Below are 27,303 nucleotides of genomic sequence, written 5' to 3'. Positions count from 1 at the left end.
ACTAGAACTGCCACTTTATAACTGCTGGCAGTGATGACCGAGTACCAAGACGTCCCACTTTGATGCAACCCCGCTTTGATCGGAAACCTGACCCATGACGTTTTTCATTATTATTCAATTGAATTTAGAATGGGATTAAAATAAATTCAATTCAAATCAAATGGAAGACCAAATAGGAACAGTCCTTCATTGCAGTAATCAGAAGGAACCCAAACAAGCAAAAAGCAAAGATGAAATCTTCAGGAGGAACCTGGACAGGACTCAACCTTCAACTGCTACTCCTCTGCCCTCAAACGCATCCAGGCGCAGCCAAGTGAGCCTTATTTAAAAAAAATGAAAAAGAATGTAGATAAAAAATATTAATCATTCTGGCTGCCAAACCATGCGTCTTATTAAGTTGAAATATAAAACATACATTCCCCATCACGATGAGATCAAAATTTTAAAGTTTTACATCGATTGATGTAGCGGTTCAAGAGAGAATTTCAAAAATATTTTCCTTCAATCTAATATGGCTACCAAACCAAGTGATCCATCAATTATTCCTTCATAAACTTTTACACCCAAAGCTTGGGGTACATTTGTGTGAAGTTTCCCCTTGATCTGCCCAGCTGTTCTGGAGAAGATTTTTGTAGGTTTTACGGTAAATCCAATTGGGCTGAAAAACCATGTGACCTATGACGTCATATGTGTCCTCATGGATAGGCGGTCATACCTGTAAAGTTTTGCCTCAATCTGTTCAGCCACTTCAGAGATGATTTTTGAAGGTTTAAAAAAAAAAAAAAATACGGCTGCCGAATCACGTGACTGATGACGTCATCATTTTTTTCCCTGTGCACTATTTTATCCCGAGATGACCCTCAAAAATTTTCATACTGATCAGATAAAGCATTCGACGTATGCAATTATGATGACATAACAAAGTCACCCATGACATCAAAAAAATTAGACTTGTTTCCCAGGGGGAGTACGTCACATGTGCCAAGTTACAATTTTTTCCATGGAGCGGTTTCTGAGATACAGAGGTCCAAAGTTTTTTTCTTTCTTCCAATATGGCTGCCAGACCATGTGAAGTATGATGTCATAATTATCATTAAAATATTCAGAGAATCGGAGAAGCGGGGTTGCAGAGAAAAGACAGAAAATGAGCGTGGACCGACATACGTATACGATGTACAGATGGACAACCCAAAAACAATGCCACCGGTGACTTCGTCAGCTGAGGCATAAAAATTTGTAAGCCCATATAGTGCTTTGGTGAAAAAAACACATTAAGTTTGGGTATTAGATATTGTTCGGGTGTGTATACCACCAAATTGGCACTCCTGTAAACTAAAATGGGGGCAGATTTTGATGTCGTCGATACACTTTGGCACATCACAGGTGATGAATGTTGTGGTCAGGTTTCAAAAAAATTGTGTGAGGTTTCGGAGGAGATAGCAAACACCTATTTTGGGGGTTCAAACCCCAACCCCCTTCCCATACATCCTTTTAATGAGTGCAGATTTTGAAGCGGTTGACTTTGTTACATCACTGGTGATGAAGGTTGTGGTCAAGTTTCATCGAAATCGTGTGTAGTTTATGGCTTGCAAACTACGTGTGGAGAAGAGAGCTACAATACGTATTTTGGGGTGGTTAAACTCTGCGCCATAGACCCCTTTAATGAGCGCAGATTTTGATGCGGTCGATACACTTTTGGTACGTCATGAGTGATGAAGGTTGTGGTCAACTTTCATCAAAATTGTGTGCGTAGTTTTGGAGAAGAGCAAACACCTATTTTGAGAGGTGGGGGAGGGGGTTCAAAAACCCCCCTGTAGACCCCCTTAATGAGTGCAGATTTTGATGCGGTCAATACACCTTCGTTAGGCATCACATTGGAATTGAAACAAGACCTCACACCATTTGTGGATTCGACATTCGCGGCATTTTTCAGGAATGTATTATTGGTGAACGTCGGGGTCCGACAGTATATCAAAATAATAATAAAAAAAACTTATGATAATGGGAAATATCAAATATGTCTTTACATGTATTGAATAATCAGTGAGACTGTTCAGGCAACTTATTCTGTTAAGACAAAGTTTTCGTCAATAATGATCATAATAAAATAAAGAATATGAATAAATACCTTCAATATTGTGAAAACTTGCTGTTAAAATTGTGATACAATAAAGCTCGGCATTGATTTAAGTGGACTCAGACTTTTGTACCCGACTATAAACGAAACAATCCATAAGCCCTGGTCCAATAATAAGATCCAATGTCTGTCAGTGTTGCACCTTCTACCAAACCAATGTCTCACCATTGAAAATGTTACCAGATTAAATCGCCAAAGACCTGGATAGTAGTGCAGGGTCAATCAAATTAATTTGGAGAAAATCATTTTAATTCTTCACATTGATATCGATAAATGCACAGAAAAAGCATGCGTACGCAGTTAATAGATGAGCACACAATAGAGTAAACCCTTAAACATTGTGGGTTTGAACATTGCAGTTTATACAAATCGGGGGCAACCTGTTCACCGACCAATTTAGTTATTGTGGGGCCTAATTTTGATCAATTGTGGTTTTTGAGTGGAGTTGTGATGGTTATCTCTTCCCCACAAGCCTTTTGTTGTTTCTCATCCATCCATCCATTGGGACCACACTCTGTGCAGAGCGTTGGTGCTGCTTAAGCAGTCTCCTTAGCTATTGGGCACAATCTTGGACGGGTCGCCACTCCGACACAGAATACCAGCAAGCTGCCACTCATTTTGCCGACCTCGGAAGGATGACAGGCAGAGTTAACCCCACCTGGTATTAATTCAACATCTGTTTCTCATGCAATGTTAATAATAATGTAAGAGTGTAAAACGATGGACAAAAGTGATTTTTAATTTAATTTAATTTATTTGCTGGTTTATGGGAGTTCCAGAATGATATATAAAATAAACCCATTGACAGGTTGCAAAGGAAATCAATTTAAGAGATTAATAAGGGAGGGATTGTGGGGGTTAGGGGGTAAATTTAATTGTTTATGCCCATTTTATCTGCTTCAACGCAGAAGGAGACTTCATCCTAAAGCCGATTTATATTTATTTTACGTGTTTATTTCAATTGTGATGTGTTCATGTTTGGCTGCCGCCCACCTTCCCCTATATTTTCTTAAAGCCAAGAACCTAACCCCCTTATTCCCATAGGCACTTGGTTTTAGCTATCGTGGCTTTGAATATCGTAGCATTTTCCAGGGAGGTAACCCCCACGATATTTAAGGGTTTACTGTATGTCAACGCCCATCAAAATTGCGCATACAAGGCACCTGGTATGCCTGGAAGCATTTGCTATTCAGGGTTAAAGCAAAGTCGTATTGTATTCAATCAATTTAGAAAGAACATGGATGTAGAAGGAGGCCATTTGGCCCAACAAAACTTTGCTACATCAGCACCACATTAATTAAATCGAGCAATTTATCGACTTAAATGCATTAGGTGTATGGATATAGGGTGGGAGGAATTGGGATGAGAACAAGCATATACATTACCAAAGTGTTATATTGACATATAACAATATCTATTGTCTGTGAAATGCCCGTTGAACATATAATCTAAACTATAAATGTTGATCTGTTTGTCTGCGTGTTACATATACACTCCAGCAATACAGACAGATTAGGACCAAATTTGTCAAAGAGGTAAAAGGTTGTACTGGCCAGGTTTAAGTGGGGTTAGCGGCTCTTTCGGCCTTGGAACGTAAACCCTCGGGAAAAATGATGGGGTGTACTTCATCGCTGTTGCAGTTGATTTGAATAGCGCAACCTTTGATGGTATAGTAGAAAAAAAAATGTTCTGCAGCACATTGCCAACCAAAGGTGAGCCGAGATGGGTACAACTACCCTGAGGGTGGGAGTTCCACTTAAAAATGGAGCAGCAGTCAGTGAAGTTGAATGCTACAGGATGGATTGAATTTCCCTGGACAATTGCCTGACCTGACTGTTATCTACTGTGGTTATTCTCACCACCACCATGGCTAGCTTTTCCCGTCACTGGGAACGGGTACGTTTGCTAGTAAGATACATAAGAAGATTAAGATCTAATCGAGTGAGAAATGCCTATTGAGCAAGCAGGTTTCAGAAGAAGAAGACATACTAGAGGTTAAATCGCAAATCTGAGGTAGATCAGGGAAAAAGCAAAGGAATATCAAAATAAGGTGCATCTCTGTTTTATAGATTATCGCAAAGCTTTCGATTGTGTTGATCATGAATTGATGCGGATTATACTGAGATATATGGGGATGTCGAAGTAAATGATATGTCTGATAAGCCTGTACACTACACAAGACACTACAGTAAAAACAGAGTGTGGAGAGACAGAATGGTTTGGAAATGGAAATGGGGTTACACACCGGGTGCATTCTCTCCCCCTTACTTGTTCAATCTGTACAGAGAGTACATCATAAGGAAATCAAACTTGGATGACATAGAGGCTGGAGTCAGGATTGCATGAAGATGTATCAACAACCTAAGGCAGGGGTCGGGAACGTGTGGCTCGCGAGCCAGGTATGGCTCTTTTGATGATTGCATCTGGCTCGCAGATAAAATTGGAGTTTGAAACTTGGAAAGCCCAATATTTCTCGCAGAAGCTTTACCTATAGTTTGAATGGTGTCGTGCTTCATTCACGTGCAGGGCTGAACTTGGCAGAAGGAGAGAAGAAAAAACACCTCCGAATTGTCTGAAGCGGTTTTTGTTTCGTCCAGTCATGCGGCCGACGCGAGTAGTGATTTCGGTTCCTCCAATGACGTGCCGCCGCCGAGACGCGTCACGGAATTCATCTCGACCAATCACGCGCCACCGCTGAGGCGACTCGTGATTTCGGTTCCTCCAATGACGTTCCGCCGCAGAGACGCGTCACGGAATTCATCTCGACCAATCACGCGCCACCGCTGAGGCGACAGCATCCCAGAGTCGGCCGGCCGCGCCGCACCTCTCGAGTATGTCAGCCCGTGCGCAGGCCAGCCAGACTCACTTGGGTCAACATCTCCCTCTCTCTCATTTGCTCAAAGCTAACCCTTCGACGAAGAAGATGGCGAAAAGAAAAAAAGATGAGGAGTATCGTACATTTCAGGACGAATGGGCCGAAGAATTCGCCTTTGTGGAGAGAGCAGGTTCTGTGGTGTGTCTAATTTGCAATGACAAAATTGCATCGATGAAACGGTCGAATATAAAGCGGCACTTCGACACGCGCCATGCTACCTTTGCATCAAAATACCCTGTGGGAGACAGCAGAAAGAAAGCGTGCCAAGAGCTACTGAGCAGGGTGCAAGCCAGCCAGCAGCAACTCCGCGTATGGACCCGGCAAGGTGACTATAATTCCACCAGCTTTGCTGGATCTTTAGCAATAGTGAGGAACGGAAAACCATTCACAGATGGCGAGTATGCAAAAACGTTCATGCTGGATGTCGCCAATGAACTTTTTGATGATCTTCCGAACAAAGACAAGATAATCAAATGGATACAAGACATGCCTCTGTCGGCAAGAACTGTTCATGATCGTACCATCATGATGGCAAACCAAGTGGAGGAAACGCAAGTGAAGGACATAAATACAGCGCCGTTCTTTACCCTGGCTTTGGATGAGTCAACAGACGTAAGCCATTTGTCGCATTTCAGTGTGATTGCAAGATATGCTGCTGGTGATACACTGCGTGAAGAAAGTCTTGCTGTTCTGCCAATAAAAGGGTCTACAAGAGGTGAGTATTTATTCAAGTCTTTCATGGAGTTCGCTCAAGAAAAAAATCTACGAATGGATAAACTTATCTCGGTGTGTACTGATGGTGCTCCGTGTATGGTGGGGAAAAACAAAGGATTTGTGGCGCTTCTCCGTGAACATGAAAATAGACCCATCCTAAGTTTCCATTGCATTCTACACCAGGAGGCACTTTGTGCTCAGATGTGTGATGGGCAGCTTGGCGAAGTGATGTCGCTGGTCATTCGTGTGATCAACTTTATTGTTGCCTGAGCCTTAAATGCTCGCCAGTTTAAAACACTGCTGGATGAAGTTGGAAATAACTATCACGGTCAGCTTTTGCACAGCAATGTGCGTTGGTTGTCAAGAGGGAAGGTGCTTAGCCGTTTTGCGGCTTGCCTGAACGAAATCCGGACTTTCCTTGAAATGAAAGGGATTGAGCATCCTGAGCTAGCCGAAACTGAGTGGCTCCTCAAGTTTTACTATCTCGTGGATATGACTGAACATCTGAACGAGCTCAACGTGAAAATGCAAGGCATTGGAAATACAGTGTTATCCCTTCAACAAGCCGTGTTTGCTTTTGAAAACAAGCTGGAGCTCTTTATCATGGATCTTGAAACAGGTCGTTTACTACATTTTGAAAAACTGAGACAATTTAAAGATGCATGCACAGCAAGTGAGCCCCACTCAAAACTTTGATCTCCACCAGTTAGCTGGCTTCACATCCAGTCTCCGACAGTCATTCAAAGCACGCTTTGGAGAATTTAGTGAGCACACTCGTCTTTTTAAGTTCATCACCCATCCAAACGAGTGTTCACTGAACACAGCCAACCTGAGTTACATTCCTGGTGTCTCCGTCAGAAATTTTGAAGCAGAAGTGGCTGACCTGAAGGCCTCAGACATGTGGGTGAATAAGTTCAAGTCACTGAATGAAGATTTGGAAAGAATCGCACGACAGAAAGCAGAGTTGGCGAGCAAGCACATGTGGACAGAAATGAAAAAACTTCAACCCGAAGACGAGCTGATTATCAAAACTTGGAACGCGCTTCCTGTCACATACCTCACACTGCAGCGTGTGAGTATTGCTGTATTGACCTTGTTTGGATCTACGTATGCATGTGAGCAGTCATTCTCACATCTTAAAAACATCAAGTCCAACCTACGATCACGTCTAACGGATGAAAGCCTCAACGCTTGCATGAAGCTTAACCTCACCAAGTACCAACCAGGCTACAAAGCCATCAGCAAATCCATGCAGCACCAGAAGTCCCATTAATGGTGAGTATTATAACAACATTATTTAAAAGAATAAATTCAGAGGCTTATTATACTCACATTTAGTTGAATTCAGTCTTAAAATATATTATATGGCTCTCACTGAAATAGATTTCCAAATATTTTGCTTTAATGGCTCTCTGAGTCAAAAACGTTCCCGACCCCTGACCTAAGGTATGCTGACGATACCACTCTGTCAGCAGAAAGTGAAGAGAACTTGATGAAACTGCTGCAGCAGCAGCAAAAAAGGAAAGCGAAAAAGCTGGTCTTTATTTAAACCGAAAAAAGACTAAAATATTGTCAACTGAGAAGATCAATGTGTTCACATTTGGAGACATCACGTAGAAATAGTGAAAGTTTCAACTTCCTGGGTTTGAAATTTAAATAAGTAGAAACGTGTGGAGGAGAAATTAATGATAAGTTAGCATTGGGGAGAAGAGCAATATCAGGATTGACAAAGATCTGGAAAGACAAAGATGTGACAACACAAACCAAGAGGAGGTTGGTGAATGCCTCTGATATTTCCAGTTGCAATGTATGGATGCGAGTCATGGACAGTGAAAAAGGAAGAAAGGAAGAAGATTGGCAGTTTTGAAGTGTGGTTTTGGAGACAAATGTTTAAAACTCCTTGCACTGCAAGAGGAACAAACAAATCTGTGCTTGAAGAAATCAGATCACCATGTACATTAAACGCTCTGATGATGAAACAGAAACTGTCATACTTTGGACACACCATTCAGGCAGAAAATGAAAATCTGGAGAAAGCACCTATGCTGGGAGTGGTTGAGGAAAGAAGAGGAAGCGGCAGATCTTGAATGTGCTGGATGGATGGGGTAAAGGCAACAAAACAAGCCGTCCCTGCCAGAGCTTTGGGAAGCAGTGCAGGATAGGGATGTTTGGAGAAATCTGATCATGAATATCACCAGAAGTCGGACACGACCTGATGGAACTGGATGACAAGATGAATATTTGCATCTCTTCCCAAATCACTGGTTGCACAAAGTTGAAAATGGTACCATATTAAATTGCCAAGTACCCAGGCAGTGCAAGGTGAAAAAAAGAAAAAAAAAAGAAACAGATCTAAAGCAAGCTTGAAAAATGGCAAAAAGTTCCACCAGAAATGACCCAAGATCAGATTTTGAGTCAAATCTTTTTTCCATTTTGACCCCTGTGACCCAAAGTCCCCACCCCTTGGGGACTGAACTGAGGGTCAAATCCAAAAAATTGTTACATATTTCATGCATCCCCTAATGTTGATTGCACAAAGTTTCATCTAAAAATATTTAAAACGTGCCCGTAATTGCATGTTTTTGATATTTGACCTTTTGACCCCACCCTAGGGCCTCAAATGATAGTGCTCTCACACCTTCCTGCCATGCAATGATCATAACAACCAAGTTTGGTGAATTTCTGCATGACCGGTTATGAGGAGATAGCATGACGGATGGACAGACACACGGACAGGAGCTGATTACAATATCCCCACCCCTGTGTTTTTCAAAATGTGTGGGGATAACTAATATGCCGGTGTAGCAATTTTCCTCGTCTCACCTTAAATATGAGGCAGATTTATCCAGGAGGAGGCCATTTGGTCCATCAAACCTAACAGTTTATCAGCTTAAATCCACTGGGGGTGGGGAGAGGTGAGGGTTAGTGAAGGAGTTGTGATGAGAAGAGTGTGGCAAGTTGAGATAACATGAGGGGTTGGGGGGGGGTGGGTGGGGGGAGGATGAGTGAGAAATATGAGGCAGAATACTTTGCAGCAGATTTATCCTTTCTCAATTTAAAATTTTTTAAAATTATGCCTGTCTATTCACGATACAGTACACTTTGTGCCTCCATTTGTGATCACAAGGTTAACGCCAGCTCCGATGTTCTAGTTGACGTCAAGCATTGCTCTGCTTATTTGCAATTTTCAGAACCTGATGTGAGGATTGTGGTTTAAGTGCGTTTTTTGGACGCATTGGTAATCCTCTCCCAAGGGTAAGCAAAATGGCAGACATAGACGTCTTGCTGTTTTCATTATTGGTGATCAATTACGTGAGCAAAGGATGCAGGAAAGAACATGGATGTGGACTGAATGTACAACGTGATGGCAAACGATGTGATGTTATTGCACTGATGGCAACAGTGACATTAAATGGTGTGTGTAGTCCGACTCTCGAAACAAAGGAGCTTTCTGTCCTAGATTTTCAAAACCCGAACGAGCGTCATGGAGAAAACTCCAGGAAAAGAAAATGTTGCAAGGCAAGAGTGAACAAACATGAATCCACTAATGGGGACAATGTATAATATTTCTCTCTCCAATAAAAATGCAATTTTGGCAGGGGGGGGGGGTGGGAGGGAGCAGGTGAGAAGTAGGGAGGGGTGAAGATCTTGATTGAAGTTAACAGCAAACAAGCAAATCGATTTTCTTTTCTCAAATTCAATTTTGCATCAAATAATTCAGAAACGGAATAAGTTGTTTTGGCAGTTATGGACAACAGATGTCCAATATGGTAATACAGTACTTCAAGTGACATGTGTGTGCTTCATGTTGACAGGCTCACACACCATACATAAAAAAATAAATAAAAGGTTCTCCCCATTCACAATTTCAAAACATGACAAAACCAAAAGCTTAAAGTTGTATCCGTGTCATAAATGCCAAATGATTAGACAGCATACATGAAAAAGTGACATTATCCTCCATTTACACGTTGAACGGACAAAAATAAAAAATAAAAGTCACAATTTGAAAGCTGCAGGATAACCCTGGGAAGGAATCCAGGCCACATCACTATAAACAGAAAATAAGTTCATTGACTGTGACACAAGACAAAGCATGCGAGGTACAAACCAACTGGAAAAAAGGTTTCCTTATCGGACAGAATAGTGACCCTGACTTCTGATTCTTGAAGGAACTTCCGATTTAGCCAGGGTATCCATTTGATCACCAAAGTATGATGAATAATCACTCAGAAGAGTATGCAAGAAAATGGGGGCAGTTGTCATTCTTCATATTGGATGCAGGGTTCAGAATGAAGAAGCAGATATAAACAGAACTACGATTGCATTTAGTGGAGCTTAAATAGATCAAGTTTGGGAGCTAGATGTACACAAAAATGCAAATGCCCTTTAACTTGACTGTCATGGTGAAAATGTTGTGACGTCGCAATTGTGTATCAAATAAAAATACCTTGTGCAAAAAGAAAATGTCACACACACCCATTCTCTACCCCCTCCTCCCCATCCCCCCCCCCAACATAATAGGATTTCTGTTCCATTCCATAATATGTAGATGAGGCCTAATTAAAAAAAAAATAACAATAATAAAGTGCCGAGAGACAGATTATTTGCAAATACTGCAAAACATAGCTCTTCAATCAAATCAATTAACGAATGGATTTTACAATATTCTCCAAACCCGTGACAAACGTACATACATCATAGGGGTTCATTAAGAGAAAGCTGGGACTGAAATAAGCAAAACTACTTTCAGTTAATGCTACATCATGCCTTCTCATGCATCTATTTTTTGGCGTCTCATCAGTTGACTTCATTATTTAACTTTTCCGCTATCCCTTTTGTCTGCGTGCAACTCCACATGACCATCTTTATCCAATTACGTGGCATTCTTCGACGGTCAAGTGAATATTTATTTTTTAAACACAAGATCTCGATGAGATATGACAGGAGCTACTGATGAAGAAGCAGGGGTGAGACGTAGCTTGAAATGACGATATCCCAGAAAGAAGTCAGGCTTTTCCAATTTGTGCTGCTTAGTTTTTGATTTGGAGCTTGCTTGTACTCGTACGTAAACTTAAAATAAAAGCAAACTAGAAGGACACTCGGTGGAGTGCATCCCTCTGCCACGTAACGCCTGATCCACTAGAACATATCAGGACCAATACATTTTTGAAATATTCGGCTGTACAGTACTATATCGTTCCTGGCCTGATCTCTCAATGGTGAAGAATCATTTTTAAAATTAAATAATTCTCGTATCCAGATCCAGATTTGGATCTTCAGCAAAATCGAATCAATTCTTCCTTGTCACACACTCAACCTGTCCACAAAGTTTCATACGAATCCGTCCACAACTTTTTGAGATATTGTGCTATATATCGTTTTTGGCCCTATCTCTCAATAGTGAAGAATCAGTTTAAAAATTCTAGTCGTCGGATCCAGATCTTCACAAAAATCTAATCAGTTCGTCCTCCTCACATACCCAATCTGTCAACAAAATTTCATCCGGATCCATCCACAACTTTTTGAGATATCCTGCACACAAATAAACAAACAAAGGGGTGAAACCATAACCTCCTTCACCTTCGGTGGCAGAGACAACAAGAGCGAATTCAATGGCACACCATCGCAAATCCCCATGCTACCCACCTAAAGCAAAGTTGAAAGATGGCAGAAAGTTCTAATCAGAATGACCCAATATCAAATTTTGAGGAAAAATAATTATCCGTTTTGATCCCTGTGACTCCAAGTCCCCACCCCCAGGGAGCATGAACTGGAAGTCAAATAAAAAATCGTTACATATTTCATGTGCCCCTCAATGTTGAATGTATACAAAGTATATACAAAGTTTCATTAAAAAAAAAAACAAAAAGTTTAAAGATGTGCCAGCAATTGCCTTTTTGGTGCTAGAACTTTTGGTGCGAGGCCAAAATGAAACTGCTCTTACACCTTCTTACTCTGTGTTGATCATGACTACCAAGTTCGGTGAATTTCTGCATAACCATTCTGGAGGATACGGAGACGGACGGATGGACGGAAAGAGACAGACACACAAATACAGTCAATTACAATATCCCCCCCCACTCCCCCCCCCCGTTTTTTTTCAAAAAGCATGAGGATGATAAAATCAAAGTCAGAATCCTCATTCTTTTTACAGAGTGTAACCTATGATGGTGATATGATGCACGTACGATGGGTCAAATGCCTTATTCTTGTGTTCCTCTCCCTCAAAAATATTTCACACAAAAGAGAAAGCCCAGTCCATATTTTTGTGACACAAAAGTATGGACGTAATGCATTATCATGTAGCTCTGTGAAGCATGGGCATGTTCAAGAAAGTACTAAGTCAACGACTCAAGTTCAGCAGTCAGGTATACTGTTGCAGAAGTTATCAGGTATAACTGGTTCGCTCTCCCCTCCAATGTTCTCATCATTTACATAAATTGAAGCCCACCCATGAGCCTTAGGCTCTGTAAGTACAAAGTGAAAACTGTAGTTGATGCACTTGTGTCGGTTAATGGAGGAGGGGTGGTGGATGGAGAAGCGACGACAATAAAAACTTTTTAAAAAGCTCACAGATAACGACTCGAGCAATGCTGTACCCTTCAGTTGATGCAGGCACAATGCTCACCATTCAACGACAATAAGTTGTCCATTCCGGGATGAGGGTAACCGATCCCGAGACGACCTGCAGCACAACCACAACACAACAAAAGCATCGGTTATCAGGCTCCATTAACCATTGGGGGAAAAAAATCTATATAATGCTAAGAGCAAAGCAGTGCAAAAATCATTTTTCACTTACAAATGCAATTATCTCACAGTATCCTGTCAATAGTCCTCGAGCAATGATCACAAAATTACCAAAAAAAACGGGATTTTGACTCCTTGAGCCATTTCAAATCAACATAGCCCACTGGTAATCTCCAGGTTAATGGAAACTATGCACAGGAATAATTCTCAGCAAAGTCAGACCAACCATGCATCACCAAATAATTCAGAGAGGTGGAAACAAAATCTTCACACCTCTTATCGTACGCACGCACGAATCCTTGCTCTGGGTATCAACATAAAGATGGACAAACTTGTGAAAAGTGCTGCAATTGAAAAATTAAGCACCTCACTCCCTGCCTTCACCTCCTCCCATGGAATGCGGTAACACTGACCCAGGATAATGATGGAACGCATACAGGTACAATGACTGATTAAATATTGGAAGTACTGCACAATAAAACCTGTATATTAAAAGTGCTTAAGAAAGAATGCTTCATTGGGAAGGGGTAAAACGACTTTTGAGCCACCCTGTACGAGTAACACCTGCGTTGATTACATGTTATCATTACTATCAAACAATTTGTAAATTACATAGCTAGAATAAACATGAAAACAGTTCACACCAAATTCATGTCCTTGTGCCAATCAAGCCAAGCTTATTTGCTTATGTTTTTACTGGGGATGTCTCGGAATCATTTGCAGTCCAATCAAGTGTGCTGGCTGCAACAAAGCTTTTCTGGTAGTGGCTGAGACTGATGATCTCAGCTGTTGTTTGTTGGCGAATTTTGCACATTGCATCATTTAGAACAGTGAAGTACATGCCAAAATCAAATTTTGAATGGATCGAAAAGCCATTCGGGGTAAGCTAAAAAAAAAACAGTAAAAGACTTTGGACACAATGCGCACCATTTCCTCTACATTCTCAGCACTCTAACATGCTCTGAACTAGTGGTCGACCGATATAATCGGCAAATATCTGGCATTTTGAGTGTATCGGCATCGGCTGATGATGGCGCCGATATAACCGATTTCTTTTTATTTTTTTTAACTTTCCTTCTCGTGATGCTCGGCAGCACGAGCCCCTCCTTGTGTCAATTTGACATCTGCAGCCACCCTTCAGGTCAGGGGCGACTGCGGAACGTTAGTGAGACAAAAACAAATCACTGTTTAGAGAGATTAGGCTGGCTGGATACGACATTGAAAGCAAGCAGATGATAAGAGTAGAAGAAAGAGGTGGAATGGGTGAAAAATAATCCACTCCAAAGAAGAAAAAAATAGAGATTGGGGGGGTGGGGGGGGCTGGGGAAATTTGAGAGGGCAAGAATTAAGCAAACATGGCAAAATTCCACTAAAGTGCCTTCAGAAAGCATTCACACCCCTTGACCTTTGTCACATTTTGTTGTGTTCCAGCCTGAATATAAAATGGATTAAATTGAGATTTTCATTTGTCACCAATCTACACAAAATAGGCCATAATGACAAAGTTAAAAAAATGTTTTTAGAATTTGTTTTTTTCCAAATTAATGAAGAACAAAATGCTGAAATGTCTTGCATTTATAAGTATTCAATCCCTTTGCTATGACTCAAAATTGATCTCGGGTACATCCAATTTCCTTTGATCATCCTTGAGATGTCTCTACAACTTGATTGGAGTCCACCTGTGGCCAATTCAAATGATTGGACATGATTTAGAAAGAAATACACCTTTCTACATAAGGTCCCACAGTTGATGGTGCATGTCAGAGCAGAAAGTCCACAATGAAGTTCAAGGAACTGTCCATAGAACTTTGAGATAGAATTGTGAGGAGGCATAGATGTGGGGGAAGGGTATAAAAAGATTTCTGGAGTGTTGAAAGTTCCCAAGAGCACAGTGAGACCCATCATTAGGAAATGGAAAGAATATGCAACTACCCAGACTCTTCCTTGAGCTGGACGTCTGACCAAACTGAGAAACGGGCCGAGAAGGACCTTGGTCAGGGAGGTGCCCAATAACCCAATGACTACTCTGACAGAACTTCAGAGTTCTTTAGCCGAGATTGGAGAACCTGCCAGGAGAACAGTCTCTGCAGCAATTCACAAATCTGGGCTTTATGGGAGAGTGTCCAGACAGAAGTCACTCCTGAGAAAAAGGCACGTGACAACACACATGGAGATTGCAAAAAGGCACGTGAAAGACTCTGAGAGCATGAGGCAAAAGATTATGTGGTCTGATGAATGGAAAGCACTACGCCTGTCGGAAACTGAGCACAGCTCATCACGGATACAACACCATCCCTACCGTGAAGCATGGTGGTGGCAGCATCGTGCTATGGGGATGATTTTTGGGGCAGGGACTGGGAGACTTCTGAGTATAGACTATAGAGGGAACAATGAATGGAGCCAAATACAGGCAAATCCTTGAGGACAACCTGCTTCTGAGTGCAAAATTCCTGAGACTACGGTGAAGATTTACGTTCCAACAGGACAATGACCCAAGTATACAGCCAAATCAACACTGGAATGGTTTCAGATCAAGAACATGAAAGTCCTTGAGTAGCCCAGCCAAAGCCCAGACTTGAATCCCATTGAGAATCTGTGGAAAGAGTTGAAGATTGCTGTTCACCGACACTCCCCATCCAACTTAACAGAGCTTGAGCAAATCTGCAACGAAGAATTGGAGAAAATCCCCAAATAGAGATATGCAAAGCTGACACAGACATACCCAAGAAGAATCGAAGCTGTAATCACTGCTAAAGGCACTTCTATAAAGTATTCTCAGGTGGCTGAATACTTAAATAAACTAGAGGGGGAGCACTCGGTAGAGTGCAAAATCTCCGCCGCCAATACTGCGAGGTCACTCAAGTGAACCTGATATCCTATTCATTCAATTTGACGTCAATAGTGCTCACAGAGTTATAGTTTGCAACTTTCCCTTTTACATACTCAATTCATTCGTCTAATGGCATGATCCTTGGACCATACCTAATCCCCCCACCAAGTTTCGTTGAAATCCGTCGAGGAGTTTTTCCGTAATACTGTTCACAAACAAACAAACAGACAGGGGTGAAAACAGTAACCTCCGTCTATTTTCGATGGCGGAGGTTAACTGGAAGGGCACTCGGTAAAGCGCATACCTCCGCCCTGTAATGCCTGATCCATGAGAACACATCTGGCCCAATACATTTTTGAGATATCGTGCTATATATCGTTTTTAGCCCTATCTCTCAATGGTGAAGAATCACTTCAAAAATTCTAGTAGTCGTATCCGGATCTTCACCAAAAATTTAATCAGTTCGCCCTTGTCACACATCGAACCTGTCCACAAAATTTCATCCGGATCCGTCCACAACTTGTTGAGATATTCTGTACTGTACACAACCAGAGACAGACAGAAAGGGCTGAAAACATAACCTCCTTCATCTTCGGTGGTGGAGGTAATTAGACATTTCAGCTTTTTATTTTCAAATAACGAGTAAAAATTGTAATGTGAAAAAATTTCTAAAAACACGTTTTCACTTTGTCATTTCGGGCTATTTTGTGGAGCTCGGTGACAAAAACTTTTTGAATTTAACCCATTTTAAATTCAGGCTGAAACAACAAAATGTGGAAAAGTCAAGGGGTGCGAATACTTTCTGAAGGCATTGTAAATTTCCTTGAGCTAGTTCCTCACTGAAAAGCACAAAAAAAACAGTCGGTCAATTCCACAAGGACCAAAACAATGTCATCACAACCCTTTGAAGGGTGTTGGACTTTGTAACAGCAATCTTCAATTTGAGCAAAGCAAGCACACAATTCCATTTCACACTACACTTCTGACAACTGCTTGCACAGCACAATTCCTGTATAGCAGAACAGCAAAATTTGAAGCATACTATGAGGATATTCAAACTGCTCCGATTTATCAGAGACAAATAAAAAGACAAACGTCGAAGGGGACTTCCATGATAATTGTTCACATTGGCCTGTGTGTTTGTTGGAAATATGAAAGCAAATTGGTGTGCTATTTCGGTTTTCTACAAGAAGGTTTGAGATGTTACCAAAATAGAAATTGCTGACATATCATCGACACTGCTTGTGACATACAACTGTCAATACCATAAGGAATGATTTTGATGGGGAAAAGCCATCCTCCGTGGATGTACATTTTCAGCTTTTAGATGTAGTTGTAGAGACGCAAAGCAAAAACCAAAAAAACTGACGTGTCTTGCAGAATGCTTACCATGTTGACATACAGAAAGCAGATTGAAACTAAGATTAATCAGCTTTGATGCAAAGATGCGTGCGAACAATAAAGTAAAACAAGTCAAAGAAAGACTATTTTTGCCTCCAAGTTATTGACCGCTTTGAATTCGATTGCATGATAGCATCCCATCCCACGTCTTGGAAGTGATGGCAGGTCGGTTCTTGAAGGAGAGACCAACAGGTGTTGTTGATGAGGGACAGTGGGAGAGCTCAGTAGTAGCATGCTCACCTCCGAGCTACATAGTCATAAATTTGTTCTTCTGTGTTCAAGTAGACCTCAACTACAGCAGACGTCTTGGTCTTGTGCATTTCTCAGAGACAGAGACAAAACAAAGATGCTGTTTGCATTTAGGTTGTGCAAGTTGATGATCAAATGGTATCAGACTACCATACACTCTCCGCCCAAAAAAAAATAAAAATAAAAAAAGTGATTGTTGTTTATGCGATATCTTCTTCTTTAACAGCCAAAATTATTCCCACATTATTGTGGGGTGGGCGTGGGGAACCTTGACCCAAATGTTTCACGAACCGGCTGGCCAGGCCTGTTGCTCAACTTAGATTAGGACAGCAATTTAAAATTTAGGCATGGTGTCAGCGATAACTCGCCGACTCTTCGTGAAGGACACTGTGGGATCTTTAACCGGCATACGGGAATGCCTGTTTAACGTCCATCCGAGAGACGGCGCACACATTGATGAAACACCAAAATGACAGTTTATAGCTGGGCTGCGATTCAAAACCAGGCTAGACAACTTCGAGGCGAATGTGTATACCTCTCGGCCATCCTGCCAGCCCTGTTTCATGACACGATGTACAATTATATTAATTAATGGGACACCGATGAGATGCAAACCTGTGACAGAGATAAGTCGAAATAATAAAACCCCAAAACACGGTAGGTACATGAAACTGAAAAACACGCGAGGTAGGTACATGTTTGTCACCAACCGCAATGTGCATTGTATAGCACCACCCAGTGGTGGTGGGTGAGGGTAATATTACCACCAGAGGGAGGGGTATTACTCTTTTATAGGGGGCGGGTGTTTCATGTGAGTACCATCCGGGATTCCCTGGCTCATTCATTTCCTGGGATTTTCTGGGATTCCATGCCTCATTCATTTCCTGGGATTTGTGCATGTTAATGTTTTGAACCAAACAAAAAAGGTTGATCATTTCAACGGCATATACAATCATGCCAAACAATTTACACCACGCAAACATCCATCAGGTTTAATTTACAGCAAATAATTCTCATACTCCATCCACCCAAAGGGTGGGTACACTGCTAGTTCTGAATAATTACATGTCCATTTCATTGTGACCTAATCACGTAATGATGTGTTGTTGTGAATGTTTTCACAAAGGGATAAAACTTGCAAGCAACAATCTCAACACCGGGTATGTCCACCTCCGGCAACGATCACTGCATTACGCCGTTGTCGCATTAACCATATGAGCACTCTAAGCTGAGCCTGGGGAATGGCATTACATACCTGAATCAGCTCCTGTTCCAGCTCATTGAGGGTCTGTGGCTGGCTTGGCAAGGTGCAAACACAACGATCAATGAAATCCCAGAGATGTTCGATTTGATTTAATTCTGACAAGATGGCAGGCCATGGTGTCATGACATTAATTGCTGGCATTGACAAGAACATTCTATGTTCGAGTGGCTCTGTGTGGAGGAACAACATTATCGTGCATAAAGATTACTCCTGGACCAAGATGATGAAGGGGAGGCAACACATGTTGCTGAAATATCTCGTTAATCTATCGATCTGCTGTCAGATCGTCATGGAAATGGATGAAGTTGATGCGAAAGGTTTGAGCAATACAACCCCATATTACGACACTTCCACATCCAAAGTTTACGGATTATTGGACACAGATTGGGGCATAATCGTTTACTGCATTTTCTGTAAACCTATGTAAGGCCATCTTTCCTTTCAAGGAGAAACCTGGATTTGTCACCGAACCTACCACTTTCGCATTGCCTCCGTGTCATTAGGACGGGCTGATTTAACCACGACAAGCATGCCTGGATGTGCCATGGTGCAAGTCTTGGATGCTGAACATCATGGAGATGCCTCAAGAGGAGGTATTTTTGTAGACATAGTCAAGGCTCATGGAAGTGCTAGTACTAGTATACTGAGTGGATGAGGACACAACAGGACAAAAGGAACAGTTGAGAGAGGGGGAAACACCAACAACAGGGCCAAAGGCCAAGACAGAAGGAGGGTGACAAACAATGGGTGTGGGGAGGAATGGGGGCAGGAGAGGATGCATGGGGTGGAGAATATGGTTACAGAAGGAAACTCTCAGAAGGGAAAACTAGAAATTTAGAAGGGATTGTTGAAGAGGGGGCTAATGAGGGTAGAAAAGATCATGGTTTTGGAGTGAAGATGATCTGAGATGGGAGTGAACAGCTGTTTTGAAGACCTGGAGGGAAGAACGAGATTGAAGAGAATGTGGAAGTCAATTCCACAGTCAGGAAAAAAAAAAGAAAGAAAAGAGGAACAAATGAGTGGAGGTGAGCAGTGATTCTGGATGGAAGTAGGGGGTGTTGACACTTCCTGAGTCCTGAGTGGGAGTTGTTATCCTGGAACGTCCACTTCTGAGCATACATCTTGTTGATCCAGTGACTCAATAACATATTCTGAGGCCATAGACTTCCTCTCATGTTAAAGAGCATTGCAACATGGCTAATGATTTTTGTCATGCCGACACCCCTGCTTGAAGGTGTCCAGTAATTTTATTCCTATCATTTTTTTGACAGAATTTGCATTGTAATGGATTGTTAAGGAATGCAATGTGTTTTTTTGGAATGATCCACACATTGGGGTCTCAGAAAGACTGTTTGGAATTTGCTCAGAATGCCTCGTGTCACCTCTAAAAACCAAACAGTGCCCAAGTTGCATGCGCTGAACGATTATTGCATGATGCATGTTACTGTAATTTTCTGAATATAATACGTCCCAAACATTTGTTACGAAATAGATGGAATGTGTTTGTTACCATGTATAAATACACATGTAGCCTTATGCAATACTGCGGACAAAGTAACCCTTTGATGACAAGAACGTTCGAGTGTCCGTTAAATTGCTAATTACGAGTTCACTTCAGCACTTGCTATGTTTGCAATCGCAGCAGGAAAATGAACGTTTTCAAAAGCCCATTATAACATTTCCTCACTGCGGGAATGCAAAGATGGCTGTTTTTACGAGACGGATTAAAAAAAAAAAATACACCACGAGGTTTGTTCTGAAATATTTCCTCACCGTGTGAATGTGAAGTTGGCTGTTTTGATTTTATAAGACTGATATAAAAATATACCATGAAACCAAAGTCGATCACAATAAAGCCACATCAGCTGTTTACTATGGTCAAGCACGAGTACTGACAGTTTGGTGTTTAAAGAAGGTGGGGCCCTGTTTTGATTTCGTAATGCCGATTTAAAAATACATTATCGTTCATTACTGCTCACAACTCGAATCAGAAATGATGTTCTGTACTGGCTGCAAATTTGTTTATTTTTTAGATTTGTTACCAAGTATAATTAATATGCACCCAAACTTCTAGATAAAATTTGAGCGAGAAAGATGGGTAATTTATTCAGGTTATGGTACATTACGTGGAAACTTGCACTCAGATGTTCTGCACATCCCTCGTGCCAAAAAAGCACTTGGAATGAATGCTGGAACAGTCCTTCAACCAATACATTATCAATTCTTTATGTTTGGTTATTTTTATGGCAGAGTGTATGTCTGTTTGTATGTCAGCATTTCTGAATCGCTGGACAGGTTGTACTCAGGGTGTACCTGGGAAGATTTTATGCGGTAAAAATGTAATAGTCCCAAGGGTTAACAGTCGGGGAGCCATCCAATCCTCTTTGTAAATGTGTATTGTACAGCACCGCTCACAGTGGGGGTATTACAAGTCTTTCTGTCTGTAATTAACCCATTCCCAAGGACAGGTTCTTCGCTCGGCTCATGAAACGAGTAAGCCAGTGTCTCCCAGCCTCCTGACCCTCCCCTGCTCCTCCAGGATGCACGTGTTCTTCCAGTAATACCCTCCTGCTTAAACTCCTAAAATCCAGCTTTCCACCCACTTTCACTCCATTGTACCTCTTTTCTCCTGTTTGTGGAACCACCTTGCTGAGACTGTTCAGCCTCACCTTTCCTCCAGCGTTTCAAGCAAACAGTATACCACCGAATATATCAACATCTTACGATCTTATGTACTCCCATTTCACCATCTATACTCGTGATCTTTCCCACAACACATAACCTGACCAAACCCAACCAGCTTACTTGTAAGTTACCAGGTTTCCTATCCTCTTCTTTCTCCTCTCTTCCTGTTCAGTCATTCCCTGCTTGTTGCATCCACCTATTTCCCCCACTAACAGTTGCTTGCCTCTTTGCCTGCTGTCTGTCTCCTTGCTCTTCCACGAGTCTATCCGTGATAGAAAAAAACGACTTGTAGAGAAACATTCTACAATCATTAATAAATTGTAGGGCAGCATGAAAACAAAGTGCAGAATTGCATAAATATCAAAAGGCCCACATAAAAACATGAGTCCAGTGAATGATTTATCCACTTGTTGTTTGTATTTTCAGCGATGATCTATTGATTATGTTTACAGAGTAGGGGGCAGTAGTTAGAATTTAAGGCCTTAGCACCGTTTGGGTTTGTATAGATTATAGGACTGCATTAAGGACGTGCTAGGGATAACTGTCTGGCATACAGCCCCTTCGAGAGATGGGCCTTGTCCATTTTGGACGGGAGAGGTTAAGGATGTCTCGCGTCTTTCATGTTGAATTTGGCGGGCACCAGGCAAAAGGGATGCGCTCTGGAAATTATCCATGTCCACGCTGCAGCAAGCCTTTTCTGACGCTCCTCTAGCATAACCTCGAGAGTGGGGAAGTGGGCAGGAAGAGGAAGAAGCGCCGGCCCTCAGACCTCCAACAAGTGGGGGCTTAGACCTTCCCCTCTCACATAAACGTTCATGAGTAGTGGCAAGCAATGTGGCACATCATTGGCCACAGTGCTGACTGGTTTGGGATTGGTGCGTCGATTGGCCAAGACAGTCTTCATGCACGAGCATGGCACGTACTTCGCTAGTGCCTGCCGGCAACGTCTTAAGGGTGAAGGGGTGTCCCAAAAAGGAGGGGGGGGGAGTTCTGTGACTGTGCTCTCCTTATCTCAGTGTTAATTGAGAGGTACATCATGTTCCAATTGTGAACTGTGCCATGTCCTCGAGCCAACAAAGCGAACCCCTCTCGTCATTCTGAGATGAATTGCTCACTTGGTTATACATGTATGTGCATATATATATATATATATATATATATATATATATATATATATATATATATATATATATATATATATATATATATATATATATATATATGTATATATGGTATCCCCCAAAAAATACAACTTTTAGAATGCTTCGTTTGATCCTAAAAAAGCAGTAATTTTGTCACTAATACTTCATTTCTTGTTGCAGAGACCCTGAAGTTTATTTTGATACCAAGCAAGCGCCAGAAAAATGCCAAGACTGACTGTACAACAACGGACGGAAATTGTTGAACTTTGGCATCAGATGAAAAGTGTCAGACAGGTGCAACGTCTTTACTCGAGATATTTCGGTATCCACTTGCGCCATGCACCAAACTTTCGGACAATAAAGTGCACCATCGCAAAGTTTACCAATGTGGGAACCATCTGTGACCTTCACAGGGTCACAGTGGTTGGAATAAGACAGGTCGTAGTGAAGAAAATGTGGAAATGGTGAGACAGGCGGTCATTCAGAGTCCAAAAAAATCGATTTGACAACTTTCTGCCGAGACAAACATTCATAAGAGCACCGTTCAGAGGATCCTTCGCCAGGACATTCATGCCTTTCCATACAAAATTCAAACGGAAATGGTGCTTACTCATCAACAGAAACGCAAACGACGAGACTTTGCAAAATGGTTTTCAGGAAAGTTGGAGGAAGATGCAGACTTCCTCAAAAAAATTTCACATGACAGACGAATGCCATGCTCACTTGTCCGGGGAGGTAAACAAGCAAAACTTTCGGTACTGGGGAACTGAAAATCCTGGTAATGCATCAACTGAACTGGTGCCTCGATCTGTCTCAAAGTCACCATGTGGGTGGCGGTTGGTTGTTATGGGATAATTGATCCATACTTCTTTGAAGATGACCAGGGATGCACTTTCACGGTAAACCAGAGGAACTATTGCGAAATGATTCAGGAATTCTATCTGCCTGAACTACATACTCAGGCCCGTAGGAGAAACAACCTGATCCAGATGAGAACCCAGTGGTTCCAGCAGGATGGGGCACTGCACCCATACAGCCAGGGAAACACGGCGTTTTCTCAACCAACATTTTGGGGGCCGCTTTATCTCCCTCTACGAAGACGTTGAGTGGCCACCGTATTCCCCTGACCTTACGCCTCCAGACTTCTTCTTGTGGGGGTATCTCAAGGACAGGATCTATGGAAACCCTAGGCCTCAGACTCATGATGAGCTGAAGGAAAACATCCACCGAGAAATCCAGAACATTCCTCAGGAAATGTTTCCCAAAGTGATGGAGAACATGACAACACGTTTGCAGGCAGTGACGGGACAACGTGGAGCCTACGTCAAACATGTGATCTAAAAGAAAACGACGATTCTACACCAAATTTAAATTTTGGTGGCAATTTTGACATTGGTGCAATAAACTTCAACCTTTCAGCTTTCTATCCAGCGATATCTCTCTTCTTCTTCTTCTTCTTCTTCTTCTTCTTCTTCTTCTTCTTCTTCTTCTTCTTTCGGCTGCTCCCGTTCGGGGTCGCCACAGCGGATCATCCGTATGATCCGCATAGTGATTTGGCACATGTTTTACGCCGGATGCCCTTCCTGACGCAACCCTGGTCGCCTCTTACAACACAGGGATATGGTACACCTATTTTAACCGGGGTATACACCGGCCCAGTACACTGGTACTCATTTCGCCGACCTCGGAAGGATGACAGGCTGAATCAACCCCCTGGTGTATTAATTCAGTGGCCCAACAGGGCTTGAACTCAGGACCTTTTGGATCCCACGCCCTAACCACTGCGCCAACACCAGGCTTTCTATCCAGCCATCTATCTTTTTTAAAATATGTTATGACCATCCTCTTTGCAAATGAAAAGTTGTACATTTTTATGGGACACCCTGTATATATAGTTGCTGTGTGTGTGGCACAAAGTTGGGGTTGTTTTTTTTGCTTGCTTAAGATTTGTGATTTTTAATCATGCCTATTCCTGTCTCAGGATTCTGCATCTTGAGTCCTGTTCCCTTTAAATATACAGATATTCTTTAAGAATGCATGCATGCCTGGTCCTTACATCTTTCCGGTGTGGACCAATTTGCTTTGAGAAGCCCCGGATAAAATTAAATTAATCAAGGCACTCTCTTGTTTAGAGAATCACATGTGATACGAGCGAGTTAAAAAGAGCACATTACTCAACTGCTCAGGGTAGGTGATGTGGCATCCAAGTTCAGCCTTTTAATTTGGCAATATTTGCGGGATTCATTCCCGATGTTTGTTGGCAATCACATTAATTGCAGGCTGTTATGAGTCGGTGCCATGTAGTACAAAACACTATTGCAACGACAATATATTCACCATCTTGTTTTGTCACTAATGTCTTTCAATTGCATTTCCATAATGTTCAACACCGTAGATCAAAATAAATCCATAGCATAAGAACAAAAAAAACCTCAAGTTTATGAAATATAATCAAGATGTAAATACCTGATTTGGGTATAATCAATTAGTCAGGTGATACAAGTCAAAGAATATCAAAATAACACAATTGTATTTTTGCTGCATCAAACAATATTCTGGTTTTGGGAAAAAAAAAAGCAAATGATTGCACTACAACTTTTTAATCGACACAATCTTTTGAAAATCTATTTCACGTTGTTAAAGATATAAAGAAAAGCAACCGAATAATTAAAAGTGTTACAATAATTGGTGACATGGACACACTTCACATTTGCATCCCCAAATTAATCCAGTACAGGGGTGGCCTGAACAGTTGGGCATTTGGGCATCGACCAAGGGCCCATGCTCAAAAAAAAAAAAGTTTCCTTTTTCATAAAATAGGAGAAGGTGATCTTAGAACGTATTGTTACAGCTGTGGAAATTCGCAGAACACCATAAAGGTCCGTAGTTCAGTTAGATCAATGTCTGTGTTCAGTTAGATTTCTCCACGGTTGTTTAATGGGATTTATTCGTGTCACAAGGCTGTGATCCTTTGAGATAGTGTTTTTCTTTTCCTATCGTTATTTTGGACCAACCACATTTCAACCACCAACCACAACAACCACGATCTCCTCAAACCACAACAACCACGATCAACACCAACCACGATCGCCTCAAACCACAACAACCACATTTCAACCACAAACCACGACAACCACGATCACCTAACCACCTTCCCCGCTACACCAACTGCCGATCCCCCTTCTCCACACACCAAACCACAACCCTCTCCGCTCATGTAAACCGTCTCTACGAGGCGAAGGAAACAAAGGAACATCGATGACGCATGGATTTTCCCGCCTGTTTTCCCCGCGCTTTGGTGTGGGGGAGGTGCGATTTGAGCCAGAGGTAAAAGGTGAAAAAAGGTGGGGGCCTGATTTTGGGGGAATGAATCTCCCTGAACCTGTGCCAAAAATTATTCTCTCGGCCCCCACGAGGCGCGCGGGGAGGGGGGGGAGAGGGCACGCCCCTTTTCTGGAAGCTTCCTGCAGGAGCTGGAAGGTGGGCGGAGCGATAAAAGGGGAGGGGCGAGGCATTGGAACGGGGGGATATAAGGGCGTGCAGGACGCCAGCTCGGTGTGGTGGTTTTCGGTGGTGCGTGGGGCTTCTTCTTCTTCGTCGTCTTGGTCTTTGAAGAGTCTTGGGTTCGGTGGTTCAGGTCGAGTCGTCGGACGGAGCTCGCAATCGGTGGGGAGTCCGGGCGTGGCACCAGGGACGCGGATGGGAGGCGCCGCTTTGCCAGCTCTGTCGCGCAATCCTGCGCATCCGTGTGGAGAGCGCCGGAGAGAGCTCGCCCACCATCGCACCACGAGGGTGCAGGTAACCTACAACAGTCTCGTGGGATTCGTTCGGTCTGCCAAGTCCCACGTCATAAAGGTCTACGGACCCTGTCTAACTCCCCTGTCTGTGGGGGTAGTCTTTTATTTTCCTTGGGTTTTGCTTTTGAATGAATGTTGGTGGCGCCGTGTCCTGCAAGTAAAAACTGTATAAGTGACTAGATAATTGCTTATAGTCGGTTGTAGTGCTTTTACCTTGCTCGTGTCTTGTCCCCTTCCCCCATTGATTGCATGGCTGTATATGTGTACGTGCTGTAAATAAATGTACTTGTGCGAATGTAACCCGTTTGTTGCGTCCTCCTTTCTCCCCATTGAAATGCCATCTTGCATCGCGGAATATTAGTTGGGTTTTAAATACCCGTTAAATAGAATCGGATCCAGCGAGGTCGGGCGATAATACCCGCTCGGTTATCACTGCAGAACGGAACGGACTGCTTGAGCGGTTCGTGTCCAAGCCGACCTGCGCCGAGGTACGGTCTCCCGGTAGGCTACCCGCGCAGGTACTTAGGTATATCGAGATTCAGCGATTGACCCTATCCTGCGCGGGTAGAAAATTGGCTAGGCCGTGGTGGGGTTGAAGACCCACCCGTGACAGGGTTCCGGCGTTGCTCCGGAAGGTCATGACTGAATTGTCCATCCGGTGGGCGAGCTGCTACGATTAGTGGAAAACGGCAGTTCGCACGCCAGTGGGCGCAAATTCGTAACAGTATATTAATCGGGGAGCAGTAAAATCATTCATTGCTGTTAAACTGAAAATTTTACCTACTTTAAACAAACAACATTTACCAATTGTCTCGGTGGTTCGAACATCCCGCCCCCTCCTATATTTTACATCACATGGCTAAAGTGACTATTTGTTTTTCTCGGCAAAATGTTCAGGTAAATGACACGGAGAAATAATAATTTTGTCCGTGTGTGCATTTTATTATGTACCGTTTCAGGCCGTTTGCCATGATGTTTGCTATATTATATACTTAACATTCCTTGACACTTTGGACTGTAATGTCGGTTCTGGACTCTGCAACATGAGGTAACGCAGTTTCTGGTTCTGACATTGCAGTGTATGTATTTGTTTTAAATTCGCCGTCTCGTTATTATTCTGCACATGTATGCACAAATGTTTGTTTTAGAAAAAAATTATTTCACACAGTCATTCAAAAACGTTATCTAGGTAACCAAAGACCCCTTAAGCCCGATGGCCCAGAATACCGCCAGTCCGCCTCTGATCCAGTGCATATATATATATATATATATATATATATATATATATATATATATATATATATATATATATATATATATATATATATATATATATATATATATATCTCATGGTGCAGCAACTTGCTTATAAGGCCAGTAACAATACACACTGATTATCACTCAATTTGCAACGAAAAATTCTCAGAAATGACATAGGATGATATCTGCCAAGGTT

General features: G+C 42.2%; 2 protein-coding genes across 5 annotated transcripts in view; one reads left to right on the top strand and one right to left on the bottom strand.

The window, feature by feature from the left end:
- Positions 1-27,303, bottom strand: part of LOC147035019 (cytoplasmic polyadenylation element-binding protein 2-like) — a 201,076-nt gene that overhangs the window by 107,593 nt on the left and 66,180 nt on the right. For all 4 annotated transcript variants that reach the window (XM_085892561.1, XM_085892538.1, XM_085892546.1 and 1 more), the window contains exon 3: positions 12,358-12,414. In XM_085892561.1, coding sequence (XP_085748687.1) covers positions 12,358-12,414 — 57 coding nt within the window. The remainder of the gene's footprint in view (positions 1-12,357; positions 12,415-27,303) is intronic.
- LOC147035020 (general transcription factor II-I repeat domain-containing protein 2-like) overlaps positions 25,491-27,303 on the top strand; it is a 43,522-nt gene continuing 41,709 nt past the window's right edge. Inside the window, exon 1 of the mRNA XM_085876666.1 lies at positions 25,491-25,848. Coding sequence (XP_085732792.1) covers positions 25,750-25,848 — 99 coding nt within the window. The 5' untranslated portion in view covers positions 25,491-25,749. The remainder of the gene's footprint in view (positions 25,849-27,303) is intronic.

Source organism: Eptatretus burgeri, chromosome 1 (assembly GCF_056783735.1).
Source record: "Eptatretus burgeri isolate ZD-2024b chromosome 1, Ebu_testis_v1, whole genome shotgun sequence".
NCBI lineage: Eukaryota > Metazoa > Chordata > Myxini > Myxiniformes > Myxinidae > Eptatretus > Eptatretus burgeri.
The sequence above is the reverse complement of the archived record's forward strand: the minus strand, read 5'-3'. Positions and strand labels throughout refer to the sequence as shown.